The sequence below is a fragment of the Pelodiscus sinensis genome, chromosome 7, assembly GCF_049634645.1.
Source record: "Pelodiscus sinensis isolate JC-2024 chromosome 7, ASM4963464v1, whole genome shotgun sequence".
NCBI classification, from domain to species: domain Eukaryota; kingdom Metazoa; phylum Chordata; order Testudines; family Trionychidae; genus Pelodiscus; species Pelodiscus sinensis.
In genome coordinates, this window is record NC_134717.1 from 59,762,484 (window position 1) to 59,774,757 (window position 12,274).

General features: G+C 44.9%; 1 protein-coding gene across 7 annotated transcripts in view; it reads right to left on the minus strand.

The window, feature by feature from the left end:
• IKZF2 (IKAROS family zinc finger 2) overlaps positions 1-12,274 on the minus strand; it is a 139,874-nt gene that overhangs the window by 58,565 nt on the left and 69,035 nt on the right. For 6 of the 7 annotated variants that reach the window (XM_075933947.1, XM_075933950.1, XM_075933946.1 and 3 more), the window contains one exon: positions 6,116-6,382. In XM_075933947.1, the coding sequence (XP_075790062.1) occupies positions 6,116-6,382 (267 nt within the window). The remainder of the gene's footprint in view (positions 1-6,115; positions 6,383-12,274) is intronic. The other variant, XM_075933945.1, reaches the window with a different exon arrangement.

A 12,274-nucleotide genomic window follows, 5' to 3' on the forward strand; every position in this document is an offset into this window, starting at 1 on the left:
GAGGCTAATCAGCATTTTACAACAGTGGTTAACTACAAAACAAATGCAGGAATAAAGAAATTAAGGGATTTACTTGACTTTATCTTGGATAATTCCACCTCTGGAGGAGGGATTTTATTTGTTATTTCTTAGTCATTCCTGGGCTCAAATAGCATTAATGATAATATTACTTTTCATCCTCCACATAAAGTTGTTTTGGGTTGTTTTAATTAAAGTATAGGAAAAAAAATTCAAAAGTACCTTTAAGTACATTTTTGGCCAGATTTTTAAAAGAACTCAGCACCTGATTAATTCTTAAAATGAAAAAGCAAATTAAAAGCAAAACAAAACTTACCAATTCTCACTGTTATCAATAAGAGCTGCGGGGGACAGAATAATTTTAGAAAACCAGCCTCTTTCATTTATGCAGTAAATGGGAACTGAGCAATTCTTAAAATCTGCCCATTTTTTAAGGTGCCTAAATAGAAGATGCCAAATTCTTTTGAAAAATCTAGCCCTAGAACTTTTGTTCCATTTAGCCAATGCCAAAGAATATCATGGTGAAAGAGGCAATAGACGCAAGTAGTCTAGGCATTAAATCAAATTAAGCCTTTCTATGAAAATATTTCACAGTCTAGTGATGTTAACGCTAACCAGATAATAAGGCCATCTATTTAAATTTGTGAGGTAACCAAATTAAACATGAATGTCTTGAATACTGAATAGCACAACTGGTTCCCCCGGCCCCAAATCGATTGTGCTAAAACAGCCTTGTCCCTGTGTAGAAGAAAATGTTAAACAATCCTTTTAGTTGGTCACAGTTCTGTGTGTGCATCTGCAAAGCTGTGAATGTGACAGTAGGCTTTGGAAAATTTCTTCCCTGGTACATCAAATATACATTGGGGTACTAACACGCAGATGGGGTGAAACCAAATGCTTGAGAGTTTCCTGAAGAGATCAGCAGAAAATGCAGTATTTCGCCAATGTGAAAAGTGGATTAACAAAGGTGGGCTAGACTGAGATACCCTCATCCACGCTGAATAGCAGTATCTTGCAATATGTGAAATTGCACTGAAAGGAGGCAGTATGGCCTAGTGGATAGAACACTGGACTGGGACTCAGGAAACTGGGTTCTATTTCTAGCTCTGCCACTGGCCAGCTGGGTCACTTGGCAAGTCACTTCACCACTCCACACCTTGGTTTACCCAACTGTATATGGGGATAATGATACTGATCTCCTGTGAAAAGCACTTGGAGATCTATTGATGAAACGTGCTAGATAAGTGCTAAAGCCAGGCCTATACTAGACCTGGAAGCTTGGCTTAAGGTACGCAACTCCAATTACATAAGCAGGAGTAAAGATGCCAACAGGGCACCCTCAGAGTTTGATTTAGCAAGTCTTAACTAGACTCGCTACATTGAACTCTGTAAGATCAATCGTGGCAGCAGCAGCCATCTTCCATTTAGTGCAGACAAAGCCAAAGTATCATGGTGATGGATTTAAGATACTATTCAGTGTGTGTAAGGGACTCACAAACCTCACTGAGACTGCAGCATGGCTACGGAAGAGCATCAATGTACACCATATGGTATCAGCTCTACTGAAAGAGGAAAGATAGGAGGGTTTTTTGGTTGTTGTTCATCCCTGTAAATGGACAAGCCTAGAGGCATTACAATTTCATATTTAAAACAATAGAATTCCTTGTTATTTCTGTAGACAAATTAAGTCTTGTCCCTACTCTCCTCACCCCTCGATTCCACCAAACACGAATGCCTGGAGTATCCAATGACAGTATTACCTGATTATCTAACTACTGCAGTAACACAAAACCCTCAAAGAATCTGCTACAAGCCTGCCCCTGTGTGCAATAGGGATGTTAAGTATCGGTTAACTGAATAGTCGAATAATCTCAAGCATTCTTATCTGTTAGTCAGCTAGTCTATAGTCCCTGGGGCTGGGGCTCGCAGCCAGCGTGCTCCAGCCTCACTCCGGAGGAGCCCCCTGCCTATATCAGAGGCAGCAGCACAGGGTGCCAGGTGGAACCTGGTCTTCAAAGGGAGCCAGTTTAAAAAGCAGTTCCCCTCGCGGACCAGCTGCCTGTCACCCTGCGCTGCTACCTCTGATACAGAGGCAGTGGGGTGGCAGCAGTCCCTGTCAAATAGGGGTGTGACCGGGCACCCCCCAGTCTGGTCCGGGGGCCGGACAGCTTTTCTTCAAATGGGTGGTCTTGCCCTTCACGTTGGGGTTTTTGCTGTATTTCCTTTCTCCTCGGGCGGGGGAAGGAAGGGGGGCCCGGGCCCTCCCTCACTCTCGGGCCCCAGCCCAGGGCCCTAAGGACTGAGACTGCGCACCAGTCTCGGTCAGGCTGACGGGGTCGTGCCCCTAAACGTGTCACGCCTCCCCATCTCACCGGCGGGGCCGGGGCGGGCTCAGCTGTTCCGTGGCGCTCCTCCAGCTGAGCCGCAGCGCCACTCAGCTGAGCGGCGGCTCGGGAGCAGCCGGCACACGGCCGGTACCCGTCCCGCAGCCCCTCTGAGAGGGCGCAGGTTCCCTGGTGCGGGGTCTCTGTACCCCGTCACAAGGGGTCTGAGCTTCCGGACCGAGTACGAGCCAGAACTGAGCTGGGCTGCCTGCCCACCTGGCTCCTAATACACTTTAAATGCAGAGCCACAGAGGGGGTAGATCCCAGACCTGTTTCAAGCCAGGACCGAGCCGAACTGCTGGCCAGCCTGCTAAAATATTTACTGGTAAATATGCGTGTGTGTGTGGGGGGGGGGGAATGCATGTAGTCTATAGTATTAACCTACAAGTAGGGCTGCCAGATGGTTTCAACAAAAGTACCAGACACTTGACGTTACATCACAATCTACATTACATCTTATTTAGAAAATACCAGACATTTCTACTTTCTCATTTATATTTTCTCAATTTGTTTCCTGAACACAAAGCTCAAATACTGGACTGTCCAGTTCAAAACCAGACATCTGGCAACCCTACCTATAAGCTTTTGCTACACTATTACATCCCTAATAGCATGGAGCATGAAAGTTTTGCTTAAACAAAAAAAAAAAAAAAAAAGAAAGGAGGAGGAAAATAAATTAGCTTGGGGGTGCTAGGAGTTGAGCTGGGAGGCTGCTGCACAGGTGAAATTGCTCCATGCATCACATCCCATCCCTTATGCCCTTTCCCTGGACAATCCAGGCCTTAAAAAGTGCAGAAATTCCATAGGGCTGTTGCCTCCCTCAGCCGCATTAGGGGCTCCATTGCAGGGTTACCACACGCCCCTGAATCGGAGGCATCATGAAACTATGGTCACAGGAACAAACCAGGCACCGAACTGAGCATTCCTGGTTCCCCAGAGTGGGGAGCAAAAATCTACACTCCTTCTATGCTTGTCACAGATTACTTCTCTCCTCCATCTCTGTCCATCTGCAATGGCTGGTGTCGGGCAGAATGTCCAGTAAGAAAGGAGGAGGCTGCTCTCCTGTTATTCCTTTACATGGGCTGCTCTAGAAAGGGGCTATCTTGCAACCCCTTTTCCCCCGGGTGACTCATAGCTTTGCCTTAGCAGTAGGCCAAGCAGGAGGACAACTGTAAGCTGTTTGGTATCAGGGTCTAGCTGAGCTGGCTGGAGGCAGCAGGATGGGGGACCAAACTGCACCATGGAAGGGGCTGCATACTGACTGCTCTGCCCTCACCAGTGGAAAAGGGGAGGTGCCTTTGGAGCATTATTCCTTCCCAGCATGCCCCCGTGAGCTGTGTAGCCCCACGCAGGCAAGGAGAGCGCTCGGTCTAGCCCATTTGTGTCTGCCAATGAAGCAGCAGCCCGTGGCTGGACCACTAGCCATCTGGTCATATTTTTAACCATTTGCTTCTTGCCAGTAAAGACCAGGATGTGGACACCCAAGCAAACCCTCCCGTCTACGGAAAGGCCATTGTGCACAGTGAAGCAGCAACATCTCAAAATAAGCCAACAGGCCAGCTGGAGTGCCAGCGACACAGCAACAGGAACAGTCGTTTCTAGAGGCTCAAAATCATCTGCACGGACAGCACCTCTCAGCCTCTCTGCTCAGGGGCAAAGAGCTGGAATGCAGCCAGGAAGCGTTCAGGGCTTTACAAAAACAGCTGTGTTACGCAACCCTAGGCTCCACAGCCCCCCGACAGTGACGCTGCTCTGCACAGTAGAAGGCAAAGGTGGGGGTTTAAATGCAGGTGACCAAAGGGTTTGGCAACCAAATCACCCAGCTGTGGAGGTGCTTAAATAAGAAGTGGCTCTCTACTGGGTTGCTGATGACCATTATGGTAGTGGAATGTCAAACTGTCAATCAAGATTTCAGTTCTCTAACTATAGGTTGAACCTCTCGGCTACGTCTACACTGGCCCCTTTTCCGGAAGGGGCATTTAAATTTCACCAGTCGTCGTAGGGAAATCTGCGGGGGATTTAAATATCCCCCGCGGCATTTAAATAAAAATGTCCGCCGCTTTTTTCCGGCTTTTAAAAAAGCCGGAAAAGAGCATCTACACTGGCCCCGATCCTCCGGAAAAAGTGCCCTTTTTCCTACTTCAAAGTGCCCTTATTCCTACTTCAAAGAGCCTCCGGAAAAGGGCACTTTTTCCGGAGGATCGGGGCCAGTGTAGATGCTCTTTTCCGGCTTTTTTAAAAGCCGGAAAAAAGCGGCGGACATTTTTATTTAAATGCCACAGGGGATATTTAAATCCCCCGCGGATTTCCCTACGACGACTGGTGAAATTTACATGCCCCTTCCGGAAAAGGGGCCAGTGTAGACGTAGCCCTCTAGTCTGGCACCCTCGGTTCCAAACGAGAGAATTTTCTGGGCCACAGGAGGTCGATATGGCCTAGGAGCATTATCAAGACTTCCACAGCTTCCTGGGCTGTTAGTGGGCATTTGGGGCTAAATTAGAGCTAAACAACAGCACAGAACATGAGAGCTAGGACTGGCAGCTGTCAACAAACTTTACGGGGCCACTGGAAACTTGTCCACACCCATGAAAAGTGGACATCCAGCTCACTGAAATCTTTCTGGACAACAGATGTTTCCGGACTAGAGAGTTCTGTACTAGAGAGGTTCCATTGTAGTGCTTTTCCTCTGCCAATATTTCAGTGCTTGGCATGATACAGAGATGTTAATTTTTAATCAATACAACTTCTGTAAAGAACATAACCTTAATTCTAAGTTAAAGAGTCTATCACAGGTATTTTTAGGACAAGTCACAGCAACCTGTCCCTGACCACTGCTGCTCCAGCTGCAGAGGGATGGCTGATAGCTGTGCCAGTCCTACCCCAAGAGCAAAGAGAGAAGTCATAGACCCCTGGCATTGGGACAGAATCACACCCTTACTTACAATATGCCTATTATTGCTCTGTGCAAAAGTTCGATTAATCTCTTTGTCATCAATTAATTGATAGTATGTGCTTAACTTTAAGCATGTGCTTAAGTCCCAGGATAGTTGAGCACATGCTTTAAGTGCTTTCTTGAACTGGGGTCCCAATCAGCTTTCCTCAAATACATACACTTGTTCCATCATGATGCCTTAAACCTAGTAAGTTTAGCCACTTAGCTCTGGGGGAGGAAAAATCCCCCATCTGAGATCTCACACACACAATTAAAGGCTGGGAAAAGATTGGTAAGCTGTGTGCTTGGGATGCCACCCATCAGAAATTCAGGTGCCACCCAGTTGATTAGCAGAGAGCCCACAGCTGCCCACAGGGGACAGCATGCGTTTCTATGGTGCACATATGCACATTCCTCAGTGCACATAACAAAATTTAACATGCCCTAAGGGTGGAAAAACATAGAGGGAACCTTGCCTGTCAATCCTGCTTGTGCTGAGTTTTCACCATATTACTGTCAGGCAAGAATGAGTCTTATTTACAGGCTTCTTTCCTGTGGTAATCCTCAGTATGGAAAGCCGGCATGCAATGCCCTGGAAGCTTTTGACATGGCCACAATAGAGCGCCACCAGATATTTTGAAAAAGCAAAATCTATCCCATTCCCCTCCACTCCCCACCGTCTCTAGTGTCACCCGTGAGTAGAAAGGGAAGAGAATAGTTGTCAGGTAATATCAACATCAGATGCCACAGGCAGTCACCCGTTTTTCTTTCAGCTGCTTACCAGTGTGGCTCCTTTTATGTACCATAAGCACATTGGGCCCAATGCAAACCATGCCACAGACGTCACATTTCAGTTTACCATTCGGAAGCCGGATTCCTCCCTCGCCTGACAGCTCCTGGATCTTTCTGCTGTCCGCCATCTCGTGGTTCTCAGTGAGGGGTTCTTCCAAGCTGCTTCCTTCATCATGACCCCTGATCTCATCTTCGCAGTTCAGGGGTTTCCTGTCAGACTCCTCATCGCTTTGCATTTCTAGCTTTACTGAATTTGCTGAAAATATTCAAAAACAAAAACAAAATCAGTCTTTTCCTCATTCCAATTAACTAACACTGTAACCATTGAGCATTATTATGATTTGATAGCAGCAGTGTCTAGAAGCCCCTAAGACGTGACCAGTGCCCGACTGTATATTCTCAGGGGGCAGGGTATTGTCTTTCTATGCACGTACAGCACCTCACACAATCTATTCTAGAAACAGACAAAAAAAGAGAAGAGAAAGGAAGCATGTTTATTCCCATTTTGCAGATAGGAAACGAGGGCACAGAGAAATTAAGTGGCTTGCCCAAGGTGACCCAGAGATTCTGTGAAAGAACAAGGAACTGACTCCACATTTTCCAGCGTCTTATCACAAAAATCTTTCTTCCTTTCACGGAACCACTGAATGCAAGGGGCGTGCCACTGCGAATGAGCAGTTAACATTATTCATCCTCCTTTACAGCTTGTTCTAATGTAACCACTATTGGGTGGATTTGAACCGGGGACCTCTAGAGTTTAGTGCAAGAGCTGCTACAACTTGAGCTATAAAACCAGCGGACTCTCAGCTTATGCTGTAGAGCTCCCTTGTTCTTCTCGGTCACTGTAAATAGTCTAAATGCCACTAAATGGGACAGTGAACCACACTAGCTGTGTGGGTTACACTAGCACTTGCAAACAAACTATGTACAGCAGTCTTCTAGATAGAGAAAAAGCTACATTGGCAGTCCAGTAAAACGAGCTCTCCTTACAGATAAACATGTTCAAAATAAATTAGTTTAATGAAGCAGAGCACACATGGTGCAACAATAATCCCCATATCATAGTTCTTGCACAGACCTGTTTCAGGACAGTGGGAAGACCTACAATAAGCTGTTGCTTTTCCGCTTGCAAGGCAAGTGGGCCTTGAATGAAAACTACTCTACCACTTGTACACGAACTGCAAACCAAAACACAAGTGGGATAGGGGCATCCCATGGTCTGTGATGTTTGTCTGCTTACGCTGTGGAACCCAATACACAGCCTGGGAGTCTTTCATTCACCTCAGCCAGGCTGTGTTTCAGACCACTAAGGTGGAATCCAAATTCCACTGAAGGCAATGAGAACTGGGGTGGCAGTGAGGAAATCAAGCACTGTTTTGAGGTCTCTCATGAATTTGGGTTCTTCACGTTAGGCACCACATTTGAAAATATTGCACCCTTTGCGAAAGCTGTGGTAATGAATGCCCCAGAGTTTCTCTGTCTATTCACAGAACAGACATAGGTCTGTCAGAACCTGAATGCTCAAAGAACTCTAGGTAGCTCAAAAGCTCATCTCTTACCAACAGAATACATCTGGTCTCTCTCAGATAGTGGCTGTCCCATAGCCTATCTAGGGTACATTTCAGCCACTACAGACTGAGGTTAGAGTAGAACCGAAGAGTAAAAGCTTCCTCCATTTTCTCTTACCAGCACCCTGAGCTATCAAAAAATGTAAGAATGGCCATACTGGGTCAGACCGAAGGCCCAACTACCCGGGTGTCCTGTCTGCCGATAGTGGCCAACACTAGATGCCCCAGAGGGAATGAACAGAAACAGGGAATCAAGTGATCCCTCTTCCATCACTCATTCTCCTTCTCAGTCATGGGTGTGTGTGTGTGTGTGTGTGTGTGTGTGTGTGTGTGTGTGTGTGTGTGTGTGTGTGTGTGTGTCCGTCCGTCCGTCCGTCCCAACTGATTGTTCTGTGGGTCAGCAGCCCCCAACCCAAAAAAGTTCCACACGCCTGTTAAGGCAAGGCAGTGCAGTATCCCCATTTTAGAGATGAAGAAACTAAGGTGCAGAGACATTAGCTGACTTGCTCCACATCCCACAGGATGGTTTCAGTTCACTGCATATTCCTTGCTTCGGGAATTAAAGGGCTAAGGCTCCAGTCCCATTTCATGACAGGAAGTCTGTGGCAAAGTGAGGAGTGGGACGTGCTCTCCTGACCCCAAATGCTCCGTCTCAGCCACAAAGTTACCCTTTATCCCTGTCCAGTAGGAACAACATGCAACATCGTCAAAATGCACTTTGCACCAAGTGAAAGGGTGTGTGCAGATGTGAGCAACGGAGCATGTGCACATGCAAGGGGAGTATCCATTCGTATCCAGGGTGTATTTTTATGTAAGTGCCTCTCTGTCCTATTTATTGCATCTGGAACAATAAAAGTTCATTGGTGCTGACCCTTCAGGATTCGCATTTAAGTCCACTGGCATGCTTGTTGCTCCGCACCTTTGAAAATGAGATCATAAGGGCTTGGAAGATTGTTGTCAGCGTCTCATTTTATCTTACTCTAGTGCTTCCTTCTGCTGAACGCTGGCTCGCATCCAGCAGGATAAACAGCAAAACAAAACAGAGCAAGTGGCTTACTTCAAAACAACCTTCCAGACACACAACCCTCAGAATGCAGCTTGTTCGAGCCCTCCAATGTCTGTCCAGGGGCTAATGTCGTCTCGTCACTGAAAACCACTCTGGCCGTACTGCAAACATGTGCAGACTGTTGAAAAAAAAATTGTTTTCATCCCCATTGAGTGTCCCTGCTGGTCTGAGAAACCTGCCATGCCGGTTGCTCTGTGAAGGTTCCCTCTACATCTGGGGCTAGGGAGAGTTGCAGGTCTCCAAGGAAGGGAATGCTGCTACTATGGGGAATCTTGGGCTCTTCACAAGGACTTTGCTAATCAGGTCAGCCCTGCTGCCTTATTCACGTGTCTGCATATATCAAACCGGCATAATATCATAACCCGACCCCACTCCAAGGAAAGGGGATACATTCTATTTTGTTCAGCCCAAAGACAAAAGCTATTTATACAATCTTCTCTTGGATGTCACCTGATTGCCACAAATTTAACACAAGAGAATTATGTTAGGGAAAAGGACATAAAAAGTGCTATCCTGTACTGTACCGCACTTGCAGGTAAACTTCACCACAAGCCTTGCTTTCCTTCTTTACACCCTTCCTGAAGGCAGTGGTCATTCTTGCATTTGACTAGGCAATAAATAAATATGTATGTATACAAAGTTGAAACTTTTCAACACCTCTTTGGAAAAAAAAATCACAAACAAAAGAGCAAGCAAGTCCAAAATGTCAAACATAACCCAGACAGACCATCTGGGGAGAGTAACATTTTTTTGCTGCACCAATGTCTGTTGGTAAAAGAAAATCTTTTAAGGCTAGACAGAGCTCTTCTCCACATCTGAAGAAGAGTTCTCTGTAAGTTCATCTCCTAATGGTGAAAAAGATGTTACTCACCCAACTTATTGCTTTAATGTACTGGAGCCAATACAGCTAAAACCACCCTCCAAAAAAAAAAAAAAATCCAGATTTTTTTTTTTCCCAGCAACAGCAAACAGGAAGCCAGAAGATTTTCCCACTTTTATGCAAGTTTCATTTTAATCACCACTCCCTTTATTGTATGATTCAACACGTCCTGATACAAACAATCACCCACCATAAAGTGGATACCCAGAAACCTGGAGCTAACCACATTCAATCGCTTTTCTTTCTTTTCCTTCTGAGTATCACTAATTCAACTGACTCTAGCTTACACTTTAAGAGTAATTATTTTCTACATGGCCTCTCTAGATAATGCAATCTTGTCTCATGTGCTAATTAATCATCAATGCCATATTAAGCTGGGTTTTGTTAAGTCCTTAGTGCCAAAATATTGTCTTTACCCATATAAGTGTAACCATTGCCAGCAAAATATTAGATGTTATGCTCCTACATTAATGAGTTTTCTAGCTTGTATATTACAAGATGATTTTGCTGTGCATTCTATCCTCTATTATGGATGTTATCTCCCCCCAAAAAATTAGATTTAGAAAATCCCTAGAGTCTCATTAAAAATTTTGGTCCCCAGCTAGAGCTACAAGGTACAGAACTGAAAAGTAAAGGTCATTATTTAAAAAAAAAAACACAACAAAAAACAAGGAGGGACTAATGCATAGTGGTACCCCACTCCATGACACAGGGAAGCAAAAAAACCTCCTACTGCTGAAGTTTCATGGGATAGACACAGCATACCACACAAAACTCACACAAAAAAAAAGTTCCATGAATGCTGACAAAAAACATTCTTCACTCAGCATGGAGAGTAGAGCAGATGGCGAATTAGCTCACCCAGTGCTTGTTCTAAAAATCCTTGTCCAGAATATAACGTGATGCCATATTCAATGTCCAGTGGACTACGTTACCCAGAAATTGCCCACCTTATCTAACAATTTCAACAACATGAGGAAATTAAATAGACATTCGTAAAAGCAGCTACTTAAGGAAGGAAGACTTCAAGCACTAACTAGGGCGGGATATATGATAGGTAGGCACAGTGTAAGCTGTTCCATTAAGTCCTGTTGATCTATAACAACTGGTCTGCTCCAGTCCTGATCTTCCACTAGATACAATTCATGTGTAATGGTTTGGCACTGATCATCATGGAACGATCAAACTCCTTCCACATCTGAACCTGGGCTTATGGACTGAACGACATTAAAACAGAGCCTCCTGTCCATCCAAGTGAGAGATGCTACACACGGGGGAGGGTGGGGAGGTACATTTAATTGTAGAAACTTGGGATGCAGAATGGCAAACAGTTTATGACACTAAAAGACAAAACCAGCTTTGTGAATTGCATTAAATTTAGGAGAATGTGGGGTGGGGGTGGGGAGAGAGAACAAGTTTCAGAATGAACCAATGTATAGCTGGGATTAATTTTTCTCCAATGTGCATTACTCTACACTTATCAATATGAAATTGTCTGCCATTTTGGTGCCCAGGCAGCTTTGGCCTGAACTATCTTGAATAAATTTGTATTATCTTCAAATTTTGCCACCTCACTGTTCAACCGTTCTTGCAAGTCATTTATGAATTCATCGCACACTGGAGATTCCTTCAGGGACCCCCATTACTCACCCCTCTGCTGCGGAAATAGGTCTATTTGTTCCTCCCTTTATTTCAACTCTTAATCAGCTACTGATGCATGGGAGAACCTTTCCTCGTCTCTCATGACTGCCACTCTGACAGGGGAAAAAGGCTTTCATGCTAGTCTAAACATAATTTGGAGCAATGCAAAAGGGTCTTATTAAAGCAACATCTTATCCTGAGCTTCTTCTTCAGGGCAGAATTTGGCCCTTAATTAAAGAAGCTTTGTAATCATCTTTGGTTCTAACAATAAAGTGTTTGCAAAGGTTCAAACAAGGAGTGCCCACAAAAATTATCTTCCTTAGCAAATCATGTGTACCGGGGTGTGTAACCTTATGCTGTGTCAGGATAAGGGACTAGGGAACCCATTAAATCTGCTTTCGTATAACCAAGCAGGGAGGGAACTCCACTTTGCAAACAGACTTACATTAAAGTGCCCTAAATGGAAACTTTATACTTGGTTCCTGAGAAACGCATGTGGCCTGGTTTGCCTCTTGCTTACATCTTTGGATTTACTCACCATTTATGCAGACAGTATAGAGTGACACTGGTGAATGCTGGCAAACAAGGCGAACCAGGTGCACTGAGTGTTTGGATAATATGCCGCAGTGTTCAACTTATCCAATGTGGAAGAGAGCAGAAATGAAAAGAATTCAGTGGTGTCTAGGGGTGGTATCTTCCTGCAGGAAATTCTATGGAAAATATTTTGACACTTGTGCAAATTGGTATGTTCCAAAGAGACATGGCGGTTGCTCTTGGATAGTAGTTTTTGTAAGAAGTCCCAGAGATAAGTCATCTTTGGCTGGACGGATTGAGTAGTACCCAGGGAAAGGGTGAACTCCATGAACAAAGGAAGAAGAATTATTCATCTCACTATATTACCAGCTGTCAAATTTGCTCACCAGCTTTGACACTGCATGAGCTAGCAAGAGGATACTTTTTTTTTTTTTTTTTGCTTGTGACTGCTCGGATCCA